The sequence below is a fragment of the Falco punctatus genome (assembly GCF_963210335.1).
Source record: "Falco punctatus genome assembly, chromosome: 13".
Lineage (NCBI taxonomy): Eukaryota > Metazoa > Chordata > Aves > Falconiformes > Falconidae > Falco > Falco punctatus.
Window position 1 is genome coordinate 7801017 of NC_137593.1, and position 19497 is coordinate 7820513.

The following is a 19497-nucleotide window of genomic DNA, read 5'->3' on the forward strand; positions in this document are numbered from 1 at the left end:
TTAAGAAAGAAGATCCTGCTCACTTTCAGTTTGGCTATTTTAGTCCACTGAGACTGAGTTGTGTTGCTTTTTTTGCAAGGCTTAGTGGTTTTAATTCAAAGAAAGTAATGAAGAGAAAAATGCAAAAAACATCCTTCACACTGCTAAACAGCAACAGTAATATATTTATATTTTTTCTAAAATATATTGTACTGGCTAATCCAAACTCATTGAAACTGAATGCAGATTGATAGCAGTAGTATATAATTAGGCTTTGATGACTTTTTTTTTTTTTTTTTTAACCCCTGTGAGGCAAATAAGATCACTTTTCCAAAGCAGATTGTAAGTGAAGGGATGACAATACTGGAGCTGAGAGAAGAGCTACAATTGCTTAGTGTCCACTCACCTCTTTGAGCCACTAGTTAGTTTTGAAAGATTTATCCGAAGCTCAAGTTGCATTTTCAGAAATGACTGGTGGTACTGGCAGGTAAGCGGTGTGGGATCTTGCTGGCTTGCTGACTCTGTCCCTTGTAGTTACCAGCATCTTTTAGTACCTGTCATCTGACCTGGGCTGAGGAAACACATAGTCCAGTTAACACCTCTAGCTACTCAAGTAGATTCTTCGTAGCAGACTAAAAGTCAGAAGTACTTTTGGGAATTTTCGCCTTTGGTTTTTAAAGTCAGGTTTCAGTTACATTGTCTTTAATCATTACAAGAGATAAGATTATATATTGAGTCTTAACATATAAAGACCTTGAGTCTTTAAGATAATGCTTGTACATAGTGTAGATGACTATACATCATTCTTTTTATTTGCATTAATTTAGACAGACTTTGTGACATAACATTCTGCTGACGCTTTTCCCTCAAATATGAAATCAGAATGGAAATAAAATATCATGGATGAGATACTACGAATCGTTATGATAACTCATGCTAATTGAAGTTAGATTTCAGGACATATGAATTACTCATTAACTTAAGATGAAGAACTTTGAGGTCATTTAGCCCATTTCTGCTGGTACAGTACACTTCCTTCCTTTCTTCCTAGATTGTATTTAACTATCAAAGAGAAAGGTCTCTTGCCACTTTACTTGATGAACTGTTCCACAACCCAGAATGACTACTCACAAAGTTTTTTCTTTTTCTTATTCAACAGAAATAGTTCTTTATTACTTTTTTTTAGTTGTTTCTTTTAATTTTTACTTGGAAACTTGAATTTCCTGTAACTACTGTGTTCTTAATTTCTTTGGTAAAAAGAGTCCTTTATTTTGAGATCAAAGAATTCTGATACACATTAGCACTTTAATTATAAACTACAGAACGGTAACTGAATGAATAGGGTGAAGGCTCTTTTAGACTAGCAGGGCTGACAATTAAAAAGGCTTTTTTCATGACTTGCAGTATAACCTATTCTTTTTTTGTTAAATATGGCTATTATTGTAATTGAAGATTAATAATCACTAATAGCTACTGGGATCTTTTAATGTCATATTCTGCACAAATAAAACCCTCTGCTTTAGATAGTACTAGCCTCCCCCTTCATCCCCTCTTTTGCAAATGTCAGTTGTTTCTTGAGCAGAATAAGCAGAAAAGGCAATAAACTCATCTGAAGACATACAGTTAAACCTCTCTCTGAGGGGCATGTGGGTTTTGTGCAGGGGAATGCTGCAGGAGTGGAGCTAAAATAAATATTGCCCAAATCAGCATAATATAGTGGTCTAATCTAATACTGTGTCTAGTGTCTGCTGTTCTCAGTGTGAAAGATTTAAACATTTGGGAATGGACAGACATGGAGGTGCCAGGGTGCTGTCTCCTGGGACAGCCCTCCCGATGGGGGACCGTGACCGCTGAGTGATACGCAATTAGCAGCTCCTAGAAACCGCAAGTTTTAGAGCGTCACTTCCATTTCTCTTGTTTCAAATATTTAATGTTTTAAGGTGTTAAAAACTTAAAATCGTGTTACTTGTTACCTATTGCTTTCAGCTACTGCGTGAATTCTAAAATCTTTTTCATTACGTCCATAAATGAAAACCTTTGTTTTTTTCTTTTTTTGGTTTGTTTCTTTTTTAAAAAAAATCCAGTAATAAACGTGCATTCTAATCACTCCCTCACCCCAGAAATGCCCCATATTCTTATTATTATTGGATGAAGCTTGAATGAAAATATTGTTAATTGGGGTTCAGAAGCTGTTACAGCATTATGGTATACCAAAGAGATCAGAAGTTTCTGTAGGGCTTTTTAGTTTCTCTGAATATACAGAGAATACACAGTGGTTTGTATTTTTTATGTATGATGTATAGTGGAAAATGTTCTAGAAACTTCACTCTGATATCAAGACTCTTTTAACATTTACCTTTAGTTCAAAGCTATTCAGAGTACTTCAAATGCCTACACACATAGCCTTTCTAATGCACGGGAGAGAAGAAAATACTTAGACTCTATAAAGTGTTAATTTATTTTTAGGTCTGAAAACCTAATTTTATCTGTAACTTCATCTGTCTTCAATTGTAACATACAGAAGAATTTTGAGATGAGTTTTTCTCTGATCAGTATATGCTTCACACACACATGTGCATGCATATATCACTTCTGATGCTATCAGCACTCCCACTAATTTGTTCACTTTGTATCAGTGCCATATTCTGCAGTACTTTTTGTGTTTGGGGGATAAATTATTTGGAATTTTACATAGTATGGGGGAATTATGCTGAGTACACACTCATTACAGTATGCTGAAGGACATTATTAAGTATTTTCGTCTCATACATTTTCATTCTATAGTATTTCTAAAAATCCGTCCTGTTCTCCCTGGCTCTGTGATCAAACCACTTGTCTGCATTGTAATCTTCTCTTCTCTTGACACATTTGCCTTGCAAGTCTTTTTTCTCCCTGCAGTCCATCTACAGTGTTGTTACCAAAATTATCTTCCTCAGCTCTCCTTTTAATCTTGCCATCTCCTCTTTCAGAAATTCCCCAGGCTCCTGTTGATGTTGTGCAACAAATTCCAACTTGTTTTTCTTTCAAAATCTTTTGCCTCTTTCAAACCCCATCTCTTCCACTCTCCAGTCTCTTCAAAAACACCCCTTTCATCTTCTTTCCATACAGTCATCAGATCTCCGTCCTTCTTGTCCTTACATTTGGAAATACTCAGGCAAAACTTGTCTCCTTGTCTATTTACCCACACTGAGATCTCTTACGATAAACCCATTTGTTCCAGAAAATTAATCTAAAGCTGGAGACAAATAGGCATTCAGCTAAGCCAAAACAAAAGGAATGATTAGCAAGACCAGAAGCTAACAAAAACACAATGTGTGCCAACAGGGTGAGTCCTGCATTTAAGTTTTTTCTTACAACAAGGCTTGTCAGATAGTGCCAAGTAACCGGTGGCTGTCGTATTCCATATCCCTGCTGCTTTGATTGGTTCTATTGGATAAGCTTCAGATAGGTGGCAAGCCTCTTGGAGTAGATGTCTTCTGAATTGTTTTCTGAGACAAGTAGTGCATTTGAGGTGCTTAAATACTAATGGTCATTATAGATAATATCATATTTAAAACAGGTAGTACTTGGAGCAACCATGGTGCAGTACTGTAGGTAAACATTGATTTTTAGGTTTTTTCTTAATAGTAACTGCTGTCGTTTGGGCAAGTAGTAACGTTTCCTGCAGTGTTGTAAGATTATATGCTTTTTAAATGTGCTTCTCTATTTAATCTTTGTTGTTGCCATTATATCATGCTGCCTTTATCATTTTAATACAGAGCCCACATAAAGATAGGGTGCAGTGGAACGAAATGGCCATCATCATTTAAGTATCTTAGTAACAGGTGTATTATTACAGCCCCAGATGTGGTAATAAATCTCAATTCTACCTTCAGATAGTTTGAATTTTATTGCTAGGGTTCCTTATGAATTTTGAGGGCCATTCTGTAGCACAGGACAGTCTTCTGAGTTTTCTTTCTCTGCTTATAGAAATATTCTGTGATATGGAACAGTATGTGTTAGGTCTTCATTCATTGTTGCTCAGGGATAAGTTTGAAAGGTGAGGGAATTTCTTTTTCAGGTATATTGGTACTCTCAGGAGCATGCCAGCTATTTATAAAATACTTCAGTAGGTTCATCAAACTGACCTGGGATTCCCTAAGGCTCAAAAAGTTTGTCAGAATTGGCATTTTCCCCAAGCCTGAGGGGAGGTTGCTCAGTCCCAAACACTCATCTTTCATTAATGTTTTCTTTTAAAATAAAACAACCGAACTTCCCCTACCTTTATTTAAGTTATGCTATTTAATTACAGGAGAAGGTTTGAGAACTCCTTTTGAGGTTTAAATTTCAAATTATTAATTTAAGTCAACTGGTTACTTCTTATTCTATGTATCTTGCACGGTATACATTGAAGATTGAATATTCTGATTTGAAAAGTAGCGTGAAAAATTCATAGAACTTGTATCTTTGAATTATGATATTAGTAAGAAACTTAAATACCTTTCTGGCTTGGTAACTACTATGCAAGTGTATCAAAGAGCAGAATCTAACTCTAATTGAAGCAATTGCTAAACAAAGAAATTGTGTGGATATTGCAGTATAGCCTGGTTTCTGGGGGGTAGCCTCAGTGTATTATCCATCCCATTATATATCCCACCTGAAGTGGAACGTGTCTCTATTTATGGGTCTTTTCAATGAGCTGTATACCACAGAGCTATGCATTTTCAGCTTCCCTTGGATCCTCAGCACTGTGGTACACTAGTGTCTTTCCCTCAGGGCTAGTCTGTCGTGTTTAATGAACTGTCAGTGCTCCAATCATGACTGATTAGGGTGACCTAAGTGGAAAAATTTCAGGTACCTTTGCATCAAGAGGCAACAAGAGAGAAAATAACAGTATTTTCTCTATACAACCATTCAGTATCTTAGCTTTTCTGAGTTTGAGAGGATAAAGAGACTTTAATATGTAACGTTCTCATGAATCTTTTTGTAATGCTTATTCTGTTGAGTCTATGCTGAACTGACCGCCCAACTTTTCCAAGTTTCTCAAGGAACCATTGCTTCAACACCCCTCATTGATGCTTTTCTTCAGGTTCTTCAACTCCTAGATTCAGTTTTAGCCATACGTTGTCACTGGTTCTCCCCAAATCCTGTCTCTCTTTTGCCTAGCACAAATTCTTCCTTCAGTATGCCCACTTAGAAGATACCATAATAGTAAATAAAATTCAGGCAAAACAGAGTATAGTTTACGGCTCCTGTTACAGCATTTCCTCATCATCTTCTCACAAATCCCCATAGTCAGGTCTGACCCATTTTGAAGGTCATGCTATGCAATGAGATTTAAGACTGGTGGTGTATTAACACAGCTCAGTGTCCTGATACCATGATCATTAACATTGAAAAAATGTGTAAATGAAATGGGGATAGATGAGGAAAAATAGGAAAAAAGTGTATTGTCATAATAATGGAAGAAAAAGAATAATGAACATCAATGAGAATGACTGTTAGGTAGTGAAACAGATTATATGCATTATTTTAATTAAGAGTGCCTAATAGTACATATGGTTTCTTTTGAATAATAATTGCATGCTGATGAAGTGTGATTAGAGACTTTTTTTTCTTAGGAGTTCAATTAAATCAAATCCATTTCTGTAAAAGGGGAGTGATTAAAAAGATGATATCAAGGTCTAAACTGAAAGCTGTGGTTGCAGCTTCCTACTGCAGATTTCTGTATTATTGCACTCCTCTGATGACTATTATCTAGTGCTGAACAATGCCACAAGTTTCAGACTGAGTCCTGTGGATGCGGCAGAAGAGCTGGCTTTACAGATAAATAGAAACTTAGCAAATACTTGGATGTCCTTGAATATATGATCTTGGGATTGGTCCTAATTCTGGAAGATTCTTGGTTCATGCATGTGTCTTGAAGCATATAAGAAGATACTCTAATTAATTAGGACTGTTAGACAAAGTACCATTTGTTAGGCTGATACATATTTCTGTAGAGTCCTTGTGAACCCAGGTGATTAAATGCAGACTTGCACTGCTGCTTATTTTATCTGCTAGTCATTACTGTCTGACTTGTAGGCTCGTAGACCGGCAGGACCCAGCAAACTGTCTGGCAGCTGTTAACAGAATTATCAATTATCTTGCTGAGTCCTATCATCTTGTCTTTTGATTATCCTGTATCATGAGTAAGGGTGACTGGTTGTCCTAACATCCTGATTGCAGTCTTAAAGACGTACATAAGTCAGGGAAAGGTACTGATACTCATTAACTGGTAGCAAACACAATGAAGGTCTTTGGTAGCATGGGAAGGTATGATGTCCAAACTGTTAATCACACCATCCTGCTTTTTCATGCCAGTACACAGGAATCTACACGGATATATCATAGTCTTTTATTCTGAGTTTGCATCCACTTTCTTTACTTTGAGCTTTCCTTAATGGCTTAAATCAGAAAAAATACTTGACATTTCTTGTCCTAAAGTGTGTGCACTACTAGCTAGCTGCATGTTTTATCCTTTGAATATCTGTATTCCATATGCGAATAAAGAAAAAAAAATTAAAAGCTATGTAGTTTTGGTTTAAGGCAGTAAAGATCTGTTCAAGATGCAATTTCTGTACATGATCTTTGTCATTTAGAGATCTTTGTCTCTGATATGTGGAAACAAATTTTGCTTCCTATCTTATGATATACTTCTCTTTCTACCGCAAGTATAGCTAAATCTATTTCCTCAGGACTGCCTGTAACCAGCTTCAGGCAGTTAACGTTGCTTCCTTAAAAAGGATCTAGCACTAGTTTCCCCCTCCTCCTGCTATACCCGAAGAGGCTGAGAATTAAGTCATTTAAAAGGTCACTTTCTGTGCAATGATGGCATCTTGGTTTATGAGAATGCTAATATGTAAATCATTCAGCTTTAAAGGAAAATTTTCTCTATTTGTCACTCTCCAAGTCTGCAGCTGGTAACCAGAGCAACCTGGCTTTAAAGGAGGATATGAAAAAGAATTAACACTAGAACAAACTTTTTTAAGAAATCTGATGTGAGGATTTGTGATGATATAAAGATTCGTATTGTCGTGGTGTGACCTCATCACCCAGGGCTCATGAATTGCAGAAGAGCATTCTGTTACATCCTTTTGCAATGTTCATCATTATGCACACGAGGGAAAAGTCTAAGTGATTAACTTCTTTTAGCAAGAGGCTTGAATCTAGTGGCCTTTCTAGAAGTGAATTTGTACCACTACAATTTGATGTACACAGCTATGAAATATATGATCAGAAACTCTCCTCAATTATTGCTACTTACCTGCAGACTTCAAAGACAGGCAATTTCTCTTCATGTGCCAAAAAAAAAAAAAAAAAAGAATAAAGCACTTGAGAAATTCTCCATTTCCAGCTACGCTTCTGCACCTCTAAACTGCCCACATCAGGAACTGCTTTAGGTAACGTTGTGGCTTCCCATGTAAGCATTAACTCTGTGTATTCTGCACAGACATCAAGTTGCTCTGCCTCAGTTCCAAACAAACCAGGCTGAATACAAGTTCATTTACACAGTGCCAAGCCTAACTCAATAAAGCTATTATCTTGGAAGTTGAGTTAATAATCCCTGTTCTGTGCCGCTGTGGTAGCAAGAGCATAAGAACCACCACAATGGGCCAGGCTTCAGCCCGCGTCCCAGGCTCTGACCGTAGCTAGTGATGAATGCTTTAGAAGAATTGTATTTCTCCTATGACCACAGCTGAAGATTGAATCTGGATCGTTATTTTTAGTAGTCAGCAGTGTACTGCCCTGCGTGAGGCCGACTAGTCCTGTCTGAAACCTGTTTGCGCTCTTGGTGTCAGGCACATCCCGTGACAGAGCGCCCTGGAAAGCAGTGACATCTTGCAGGACACAAGGCACCCCTGCCCAGCACCCTGCTGCTGTGTGAGGAGCAGCGTGATGGCCCCTGATGGCCCCTGATGTCCTCACTCATATCCCTTTCAGTGGTGATCTGGACAGAAGGTAGAAGTGAGTGGAAAGAAACTGCATAACCTTACGGAGTTACAACCCAGGGCATGGGCTTAGAATCTCTCACTAGAAATTAATACAATTTGAAATTTGTTTTTAATTTACACTTAGTAGAACATTAACATAAATGCATTTAAATTAGACAAACTGTATATTCCTTATACTTTATGTAAATATAGTTTAAAATGTAGGAATTTCTACATGTACACAGAAAACAAAGCAGAGAACTACGAGTCTCTTTTTTTGTGCGAGTAGTTGAAAACAATGGGATAAATGATCCCTCCCAGCTGTCAATGAACTCTATAGGAAATGGACTTTCACTGCTCTAAGTGCTTTATATTAATAAGTTGGCCAACAAATTATATTTTAAGCAAATAATCACATAAGAGAATACTTCTGCCTTTAATTTCTTAGTGCCTCAGAATCTCATCGTAAGCCATGTTGAAAACGTAGCCTATGATCCCATAAACAGAGATCTTCTGTACTCCAGAGTAAGCAGCCCAAGCTACCATAATTCTGGCATATCTTAATATGTAACTGTGGGATGCCTAGTGCTGTGTGGCATGGTAATACCGTTAGGTGAGTCTCCTTACCTGTTCACAGGATCCCTGCAAAGGGACAATACCATGGTTTTTGTTCACTGTCACTTTTACTTTCTAATCAGTATTTTCTATACTGAGAGTAAATAAACCAATATGAAATTATATAGAGGGGGTGTGTGTTGAAATTAAGTTTTTAATATTTTTAAGACCTCATACTTTCCTTGGTCGGGAACAGCTGTCACAATTCCGTTGCTCTAGTTCACCTGCCGTAGCCATAGACTCATCCTACTCTTTTCTCAGAGCGCCCCCTACTGACTTAAAATACTCCGTGTTGAACTGAATGTCCGATACCCCAAAATACCGTTTGACCTGCACTGTAAACACATGCCCTGGCGCCAAGATAGATTTCAGTAGCAACAAAAAACACATATGATACTGCTGAATTTTTGAAATGTTCTGAATTTTCAAAAGTTGACACCGTTATTGCAAAGCAAACATGTTTGTGTTCACATTTCTATTTCTCCATCTAATCAAGGGAATGGGCTGCTTCAGAAAAATAGAGGCTCAAAGAACTGGTTATTTACTCATGCTCCTGCCTCTGACTTTTCTTATATGAAGCAGTTAACGTTTCTGGGTGGCGGAGAATATAAGAAAAAAAAGTATGCAGACTGATTATGCAGGAAGTTTTTCTACAGTGAATTGATATCCCAGTATTAAAAATGCACATGAATTTATCATGAGTCTCACGATTGCTGCCATTCATCTAGTAATACTAGGTGCTGAAATTATATTATTGCCAGGTAATCAGAGATTTCATTTAAATAGACTCACTTTCTCATGCTTAATTAAAAAAAATCTGATAACATGAAGGAAGTCAGGGGGGAGGGCAGGAGGAAACAAGCAGAAAGCAGATTCAGGAGATTTGCTGGTATTATCAAAAATATTTCTTTAATTTTGCAGGGTGGAGAGGTTGGGGAAGGCTGATTATTTTAACATTTGAGATTGTTAATGTTGTGGCTCTGAGAGGAGATCTTAATATATGCAGAGATTTATTCCTTATTTACTGTTGTTTATGTTTGGGTTAATGTCAAAAGATCTCAGCAGGTCACTCTGCTAGTCAGTCTGTGTGGAAAGAGAGACCCCTTCATGCAAAAAGATGAACCGCTGAGATTAGAGTGTGTGACAGCCAGCCACAAAAGTTAAACCTGTTTATTCACCTTTACAAGAAAAAAAGGGAAAAAACCTTGTTATTTTCAACACACTTTGTTGATTACCCTAAACAGCACAATATCTTTCCGTGGTCTTTCCTCATGATGAACCCCGTGGATAATGTGTGAAGGGAGACGGAGTGAGGGCGAGTGTGAGTCAAAAACAATAATACTGATGTTAAAGGAAATTAAGGCTCAGAGTTCAAACGAGTCGCTCAGTGTCACATGCTGATCAATTGCAAGGATTGCATCTGTAGTATGGAGTCTTACGTATAGTCTGTTGAGTCTGTAGTTGGGAATCTACACAGGTGTACTACTTGGTACATTATCTGCTTTCTAGTATGAGTTGTTAAGGATTTTGGTAGATCAGCTGTCATGAATATGCTAGTTTTCTCTAAAAGTGCACAGGTTTCAGTAGGGTAAAGTGTTGCTAATATTCACAGATAGAATTATGTAATAAACCCCTGAAAATTATAGAATGCAGGAAGGAAGAAAAAGTATGCTGCGTAGGTATATGGCCCAAAATATAAAGGAGTTGCCACTGCAAAAATCAGGTTTCAAGTAGCTGTGTCTTAATTCGTTCCAGCAGGTAGAACTGGAGTACAGCACTACTGAAGAGCAGTGTTCACAAAAGGATAAGCATTACAGTTTACCTGATTTTTTTGTTATGTTGTTTGTAAGTTAGCATCTCAGAAGAGGTCTGAGAGAGATGTCTTTTAAGATTTTAGCACTCTTAGTGTGACTAAAAATGTCCTAAATGCTCATCAATTACGCCCACAGAGGTTTACGTAGCATGGAGGCTAGATATAGCACACAGCTTCAAATTTCACTAGACAAAAATGAAAAACAATAATAATAATAAAAAAAATACCAAAACCCAAGACTCCACATGAACTCCGGTGTTAAAGAAACTGCCTGCACGCTATACGCTGATGTTTATTCTAGCAGATTGATCTCTGTCATGCATAATGTTTTCATATCTCCATATCCACTACATACATTTTCATTTTACTCATTTTAACAAGTTTCTTATTATATGACAGAATGGAAAATTGGTTGCCATACCTGCATTGTCCGTAAAACGAGATAACATGTAAGACATGTCCCTGACATGATCCCATGATCAATAACAGCATGCCCCAAAAGCAAACCTGAATCTATGTTCAAAAGGCTGAGTGGAGCCTTTCACATTTTTGTATCCTAGATTTTAAGCATTCCACTTTTTGTAAAATTTTGCATGCCAATAGACGTACTTTGAGTTGTTCGTAGGAGCTTGGATATCTGAGGAAGTGAGTTGCCTTGAAAACTGAGGTTAGCTCACTGAAAAAACAGGTACGACATACTCACCAAAAGCAAATTACTGTGATGATTCCCTCCAACTCCATTTCAGTTTCCTTATTTACATTGTAAAACATCTAAAAAGATAAAGAATGTTTATAATTTACATCAATGACCATATTCTGTGTGTTTAATCTAGGTATTTTATTGTCCCAGTATTTTGGGGAGTGGTGCAGGTCCACCTGATGTTCCTGAGAGCTGACTTTTATAGTGAAATTAGGTTTATAAGTTGGGTAGAATTGCAAGAAGTCATTGTTCCTAAATGAGTGGGTTATAACGCTTTGTAAGAGGGAAGACCCTACTGCTTCATTTAGGAAGTGTCACGTGATACTGATTCATCTTTAGCACCAGCATTTCTGAATGTTTGGGGGGTGTTTTAGCTTCTGGGATCTGCATGGTTTCAGAGAGATAAAGGCAGGGGCAGTAGTTATTTCCTTCCTACAAAGATGTTTACACTGTAAGGTAAAAGACTTTGAAAAAATGTTACCTTCGTATAAACCTTTTTTGAATAGTCAAATTTATTTTGCAATATACATAGAACCATAGACTGGCTTGGGTTGGAAAGGACCTTAAAGCCCACCTGGCTCCAGCCCCCTGACCCAGGCAGGGCCACCTCCCCCCAGCCCAGGTTGCCCAGAGCCCCGTCCAGCCTGGCCTTGAGCCCTGCCAGGGACGGGGCACCCACAGCTGCTCTGGGCAGCCTGGGCCAGCGCCTCCCACCCTCACAGCGAAGAACAACAGTATAACTACAGTTATTGTTTTGTATTAATATTTATCTCTAAAGTAATGGGAAGTTCATTAAATACATACTCGTTTGCATATGCATTTTAAATTGTATAAGAAAAGCATTTCAGAATCAATTAGCATTTGAACTATACATTTTTTCTTTAGTCTTGATAACTGTGCAAATGTTACATCAATTATTGTGTGTATTGTGTATATATTATTATGTATAAATGTTATTTGAGAAGTTGTCATTAGTGCTATAACCAGTTCAGAATGGGAATAGAATCAATTATGCTGCTTAAGCGTTTCACTTTATAAGAAAATACTTGTCTTTACTCTTTGCTAAGTTATTCTTGCATTTAATAATTCAATAGTCAGTCTGAACCATTTTTCAACAGAGAAAAGGGGGCAGAAACTTGTCTTTGTTTTCCATGTATATTCAGTGTTGTACTCGAGGGAATGGTATATCCAAAAATAAGATTATAAATAAGAAATCAGTAGCCTTTTCTGTCTTGCTGCATTATGTGGGTTTGATATATGGTTCTGCAGCATTATTGCTTACTCTGTTCAAATCAATGCTCTGAGCTTTCCTTTATGTGATTGATTTCTTCCAGATTAGTCTACAAAGTTACGTGATTTAATAAACAAACACCACTTTTACCTCTTTACTAAAACACAAATATCTGCAGTATTACATACAGAGATATTATAAAGTTTCCAGAATGCTTCAGTCCATCGTAAGATTTTGAGGGTATACTTTATTTGGATAGGAGAGAAAACAATTTTGGTCTTACGTAGTCAAAAGCAAAATAAAATTGCTTGGAAAAAACCAGAAATAAGGCAAGAACTGTTAAAAATTAAGCCAGGTTCTGTAGAAGATAATGATGAAAAGGAAAGACGCTTACTAAAGTATTCTCCTCTTTTATGCCACTTTCATGCCTCAGAAAAGAAGCATTTTTTCCATACTTTTGTGTCCTTAAACATTGCAGTAGCAGATTGAAAAGTATCAGTAGCACTGTATAACTGTTCATGTGTCCCCCCTCTAAAATATACCTATGGAAATGTATCTTTAATTAGTGAGTTAGATTTTTACAGAAATTGGGTGTCAGGGAAGAATTAAAATGTTTCATGTGATACAGGACTATTTAGGGTTCAGTGGGTTCACGCTCCATATAGGTGCCTTATCTTTAATATGATGTTACTTCCTTCATTGCCACAGTTGCTTTTCCATAGCAATGTACTGGTTGTTAATATTTTGGGCAGCTGTATCTTGAAAGATTTCTGTGCAGGACAAGGAAGGATTTTGCATGGCATCTGGACATTTAGAACCAGATTTTTTGCAGTTGCTTATGGCTGTATTATATGAACCTGGTTTGTGTACAGTTTTTTACAGATTTCTGTTTGCGCTAACAATATATATATATTTTTTATATATATTTTATTTCCGCAATACCCCTCGGATATTCTAACTAATGTTTTTAATGCTTTTCAACCTAGATATTTGTGTATAATCACTGATAGAAAATGTAACAACCGTCAAGCATTAATGGTGTGTGCAGTTGGGTAGTTTTGGAGAAAAGTTTCATGAGGGGTTACTGTGTAGTATTTCAACACAGATGTCCAAACACAGTATTTTTCATCTTCCTTGAAGTTCGCTCTTAGTTCTTTAGTTTTTCTCATAACAGCCTGACATATTGTTATTCCTTCCTATTTTTTTCTCACTGTATATATGGTAAGTTTTGGTGGTTTTTTTTTCTTCACGCCTTTTGCAATATCGTATTCTCTAGAGGTAAATCTCAGTAGCTTCACAGTGTGTCTCTGCTCAGATGTCGGTTGCAGCCTGATATACAGCATGTTCCCTCAGTCTCTGTACCCAAATCAGTCTGTGGCCAGGTCATTTCTTTAATGCTTTCCGAGAAGTGTTGGGGTTCCATTAATCTTTCTTCAGGAAACCTGTCTTTTTTATATTACCCTGTTTTCATCCACTTTCCTGGAGATAGTTTTCCTTTTCAATTGCTTTACTATTGTTTTTAATATTCCTTAGTATTGTCTTTTCCTACTACTTTGTATTGTAGAATTAAAATGCTGCTTTCAGCACAGCAACTATCATATTGCTTTTGAAGGATAGATATTATTCTAACCTCCCCCCCCCCCCCCCCCAGCACCTTGGGAAGTATTGTACAATATGATTCTATTCAGTCCACATTTTTATCAACACGATCACCATCCCCCACAGCCATCATTCCCTTTTAGAGCACAGCCCTACAGGTATTTTTTTTTTCCTTTTTGCAATATCAAGATACGAAGAAGATGAATGAAAGTTTCTTGCATGTTTTTGTCAGTGTGTCTTTATAGCTCCCGTGAACAGTGATGGACTTGGCAGCCTAGAGACTGAAATCCTCTGTTTAATCACAGGCTAGGTATAGTTCAGCAGAAAGACATATTTCTATACACAGCCCCTGTGGCGTGGCTAAGCCTTGAGCTGGAGAGCCTGTCTTCTGCAAGTGGAAAAAAAGCACTCAGGCCAGTCAGTCCCCAGCCTCATCTCTGGAACTGTTGAAAAGAACCATCCGTGCCACTGACTTTCATGACAGGTGCTAGCGTGTAGTCTGGAGTGGACTGAGAGTTCCCTTTCACTCATTTGGGATTTTTTTTTTTTTTCTGTAAGTTACAGAGAGAGTGTGTAGTGTTCTATCCAGTTTGGAAGTTGGACGTCTGCATGCATCAAGTTGCCACATATCTCTTCAAAATGCAGTTGGTTTTCAGGTCAGCTTGCATTTAGCCATGAGCTTGATCTGAAGCTTATTAACGTCTGTGATTTTTTTTTTTTTTTTGACTTGTGTAAACTTTAAAAATCCAATAGCTAAAACTAAACAACTACATAAAAAAATAGAACTCATTCCTATTTTTAGAATGTTGAGATGTTTTATTTGAAAACAAGGCAAAACTAAGGCCCTTCAGAGACTGCTGCAATTTCCTAGGTCCACAGAAAAAGTATTAACCAGAATTTTTGTGTGTGGTGATAACTTGTAATCTTGTAACATTTTTTAACGTATTAGAAAGCCAATGGTCTAGGTCGTAATGCTTTTTACAGATTTGTGTTTATGGGGTTTTTTAATTATTCCCTGAAAATCCAATGTAATGAAAGTATGTGCTATTCCAAAAGAAATGCTGACTATTAAATCCGTAGAAATTATTATAACTGGGTTTTGGGTTTTTTTTTCTATTTTTCAGCTAACAGGACAAGTGACTTTGCAAATTGCCAATGAACCAGTTTTGCCGTTTAATGCCCTCGACATCGCGTTAGAAGTTCAGAACAGTCTTAAAGGTAATTTTTGTTTGAGGAATATTGTTCTCCATTAATGAGGGGGGGAGGGGGGAGGATCATCTACTCACTGAGTACAGATTTTCAATTTCTTTTTGAATGATAGCCAGTGATTTTACTAATAAAACTGTGTAATTATATAATGCTAAACAAAACACAAGTTTTGTTGCTAAACAAAGCCATAAAATGTTTATTTTTCTTCTGATGTTACTGTGTCAGTAAAGTAATACTTAGTATTAAATGCTCGTATTTACAGTAAAAGATAACAACCTCTGAGACTGAACGTTATTTTAATTCCCTTCAAGACTTTGTTCAGTACAAGCAAGAGAGGGCTTTTAATCCATTGCCATTTGGCTCCTTAATTTTCACATTTGTCCTCTTTGTTTGGTTATTCCGCTAACTCACCTTGTTGGCAGAGCATGCTAGCTTTTATCCTTTTTCAGGCATGAAAAGCATGATAATTTACCAATATGTATTGTTTGAGTTGTTTAAGCACTGAGACCCTGAAAGCTCTGTATTTGAAACTGATCTTGATGTGTTTGTGACAACAAGTTGGGGTTAGGGAGATGGACAAGAAAGTTCTTAGTCAGAAAGTAGAAGTGACTGGTAACTTGGAAATGATGCAGATATAATTCTCATAGACTTTGGATCTGGCCCTGTTTGCTAGGTGTAGGAGGAATGCCTTGCTATGAGACTGCTCCATCAAGATTCTGGAGCTGTTACTAATGTTCCTGTGTTGCCTTCTCATTTCTTTCTCTTTCTGTTGTCTTGTGGTCTTTTAGAACTTGATAAAATAATAAGCATTTTGCAGTCTTTTTTCCCTATGTTGCCAAACCCTAACATAATTCCTTGAATATGTATAAACTGAGATATTTCAGAAGCTTGTATTCTGGTCAGAATTCAGTAAACTTAAAAGGAATGGTAAAATGTATGTCCCTGGCAAGGACCCCCGTGAAAGACTGCTCCAAAGTGTGGTCTTGTTGGAACCTCACAGTGGAAAAATGTGGCATATTGTGTTGTGTTATTGTTGTATTGATGTGTTGTTATTTCCTCATCTCCAATTACATCTCTGATACAGATTACCTGTAGTGTGCTAATAAGGCCTTTCAAAAATATGTTTTCTGTTTATGCATTTAAGGAACTCTCAAGTTGATCTGTTAAATAAAAATATATGGTCTATAAAATCACACCAAAACTTCACATATATTTTAGTTGAATGTGAAAGATTTTTTTGCAATCTTGAGGTGTTCCCCCTGCATTTCATTCACTCCCTATAGTATAAAGTATCACTTTTCTGTAATACACATTCATAGACATATGATACCTTTCCTTTAATCTTTGCCATCCATCATTTTCAAGACCTAGGAATCAGAGGGCTAGCATTGGTCCGGAATCGGTGAGCATCCAAAAAGACAAGTAATTTTAGCTCTGTTGTGCCATATAAACATTGGTTTAGTTCAGCTTAAACACAGCAGGGAATGATCATCAAATGAAAAGTGTGGCTCAGCTGGTATTCCTGCAACTGAACATGAGATGTCTGCTATTGTTCTTCCTTTTTTCTTTATTTTGAGTAACAGGGAATGTTGATTTAACCTGTCTTTTTTCCTCTAACTTCAGTTAGATCATTTATCTCAACCACTTCAGAGGAGGGAAAATTATTTTCGAGGCTGTAGGGCCAGCAGGATAAATTTTCTCCCTGTTGTTCACTTTGGAATTTTGTTTAATGACTTTTCTCATTACTTTCACGTCTCATCTGTCTCTGACTTGTGTCAAATAACAGTTTATTTTCATTTTCAAAGCCAATAAGACAGTGCTAGAAAAGATGTTCATTAGGCTTAATTTGTGCCTCTGCAATCTGCTTCAGCCAGTCACTTAAACACACATTTTATTGCCTGTTGGACTTCCTCACTTTCTTGAAGTTAAGTCATACATGCAAATACTTGAGTCACAGTTTTGCAGTCTCCTGAGTGTCCTCACAAAAGGATGTGTGTGTCTCAATATTAGTTAATACTGTATCTATTTATGTTTCCAAAGGATTTAATTCTGTAGTGTGGTGGGCGTCTGCACTGCTGGCTCGGTTAAGTTCAATAGGATGTTACTCAGCGGTTTATAAACCATTTCTTACATTCAGGGCTGGCTGGATGGCAGGTTATAGGGAAATGTCATCCACAGTGTTTACATTGGCTTGAGGCCTGTTCCTCAGAAAGATGGGGAAAGGGCTGTTAAGCGACATGTGTTCTCTCTGCTTGCACACACCAGAACTCTTGGAAACAAGCTACTGCTTTTGCGTTTACCTGAAAGGAAGGGTTGTGACTGCAGAGACATTTCTTTTTGTGCATCTGCTGATGGTCTGATGTTTATACAGGAAAACTTGTGGTCATAAATGATGTGAGATGGGTTCCAAGGCTCAAATCCAGGTCCCCAGGGCTATTCAGGCTGTTATCTGTCTGATCACAGATGTGATATTTTAGAGAAACTCATAAATATGTGACAGTTTAAAATATTCTTGTTAACTACACATTGCAGTTGTGCAGTGTTTGTGCCTTTCATGCATTTAAAATCAATACTCACTGCAACTTGAATCGAATACAAGAATATCTTGCTGGGTTTCACATGCTATGAAAACCCAATTTATCTTTTGAGGTAGGGCACAGACAAGATGTCAGATCTGGTGTGTGAATGATACAGATGGTTCTTTTAAGCACTTCTGTAGAAGTATTTTGCACGTATATGTGACTACAAATGTATAAGCATTTGTGTATATGTATTTTGTATGTATAGAAGCATTTTTATTCAAAACATATTTGTGTTATCTGCTGAATGCTTTTAGTACTGTGCACTCTGAACTTGCTCCTTGTAGCCTGTCTTGCACTGGGTTTGAGCCTTGTTAGAATTTTATATTACAGCAAGCTTCAGGGATTGATGATGGAGTTGTTAAAAGTGTCTCATTAGGATTAAAAGCCTTTCTGTACTTTTGTACCTGACTGACTAAGCCATGACAATTTCAATCACATGGTTTACAAAAATAAAGGCAGCCAGGTTCGGTGCTAGCCATGTCGCTTGCTTAGGTGCTGTTGGCTTTTGAAGCTGATACCAGTTTTCATTACTGCAAGTCACTGGGCTCACCTGGACTCACGCAGACTTTTCAAAATATTAGTGTCTGTTGCCCCAGCCTTAGGTTGTGGCTGGGAAGCACTCAGGCGCACGTGCTGATCCTCTAGTTGTGGGTGTCATCACAGGCTGCTGAAGCCAGTACACAAATTGGAAAAGCTGTGAACCACCTAGCTGCGAGAGGCCTATGAAGACAAATTAAGTGCAAGAGATTTGCTGGTTTTCCCTGTATAGGGAGGGCAAGGGCTGTGATTTACAGCTCTTTGGCTGATGCAGTGTCAGTTGTGTGTTGCTTCCTATCAGTTAGGCCCTTTCTTCTCCCTGGGATGGATGTTTTACAGATGTTACAACAGCTGAAGTACTTGGGGTGATAATAGTAGGCAGTGCTAGCAGAAGTTTAAAAATAATCTGGTTTATGATAAGCCATTTCCTAGAAAGTCTGCATGACTTTCCACAGCCCTGGCTCAACCTATACATTTCAAAACATCAGTCTAAACTCTCTGTCCTTAGAAAAATCAATACAGAAACATAGCTCTGTCATTACTTGATGGCTGCATACTCATTGCCTACAGCTATTTGCTAGTCTTCAGCTTGGTGTTTTACCTGCTTGACCGTCGTAGTTCCCTGATCATTTAGGGTGCTTTACAGAGTTACTTTCTCCATCTGTCTGTAATGGTCAGAAAGTTTCCCTCTTTACCATTTTCCTCTTCCACTCATTATCCTTGACTGCTACAGAGGGGAAAAATGCAACAGTAAGTTATCTGTATATGTTATCTGTATGTAAGACAGAAATACCTTCTTTTGCCATTAGACACTGACATCTTGTCTTCAATATTCTTTCAAGGTTATTTTATAGTATTACTGGCGAACCTTTCATCGGCCTTTAGAAAAAATAGTTATGGAAAAATGCATTTTCCAAGGACAAAGCATTTGGTACTGAAAGGGAAGGTTGAGCATCTATTCTGTATCACTAGGCCATATATGTTTCATCAGTTCTGTATGAAGTCATTGATAACTTCATAGAATCATAGAATGGTTTGGGTTGGAAGGGACCTTTAAAGGTCATCTAGTCCAACCCACTTGCAGTGAGCAGGGACATCTTCAACTAGACCAGGTTGCTCAGAGCCCTGTCCAGCCTGACCTTGAATGTTTCCAGGGACAGGGCATCTACCACCTCTCTGGGCAACCCGTTCTAGTGTTTTACCACCCTCGTTGTAAAAAAATTCTTCTTTACATCTACTCTAAATCTACCCTCTTTTAGTGTTAAACCATTACCCCTTGT

General features: G+C 37.5%; 1 protein-coding gene across 5 annotated transcripts in view; it reads left to right on the forward strand.

Annotated features, from left to right (window-relative positions):
* NAALADL2 (N-acetylated alpha-linked acidic dipeptidase like 2) overlaps positions 1-19497 on the forward strand; it is a 497171-nt gene that overhangs the window by 432151 nt on the left and 45523 nt on the right. For all 5 annotated transcript variants that reach the window (XM_080409532.1, XM_080409535.1, XM_080409533.1 and 2 more), the window contains one exon: positions 15014-15107. In XM_080409532.1, coding sequence (XP_080265658.1) covers positions 15014-15107 — 94 coding nt within the window. The remainder of the gene's footprint in view (positions 1-15013; positions 15108-19497) is intronic.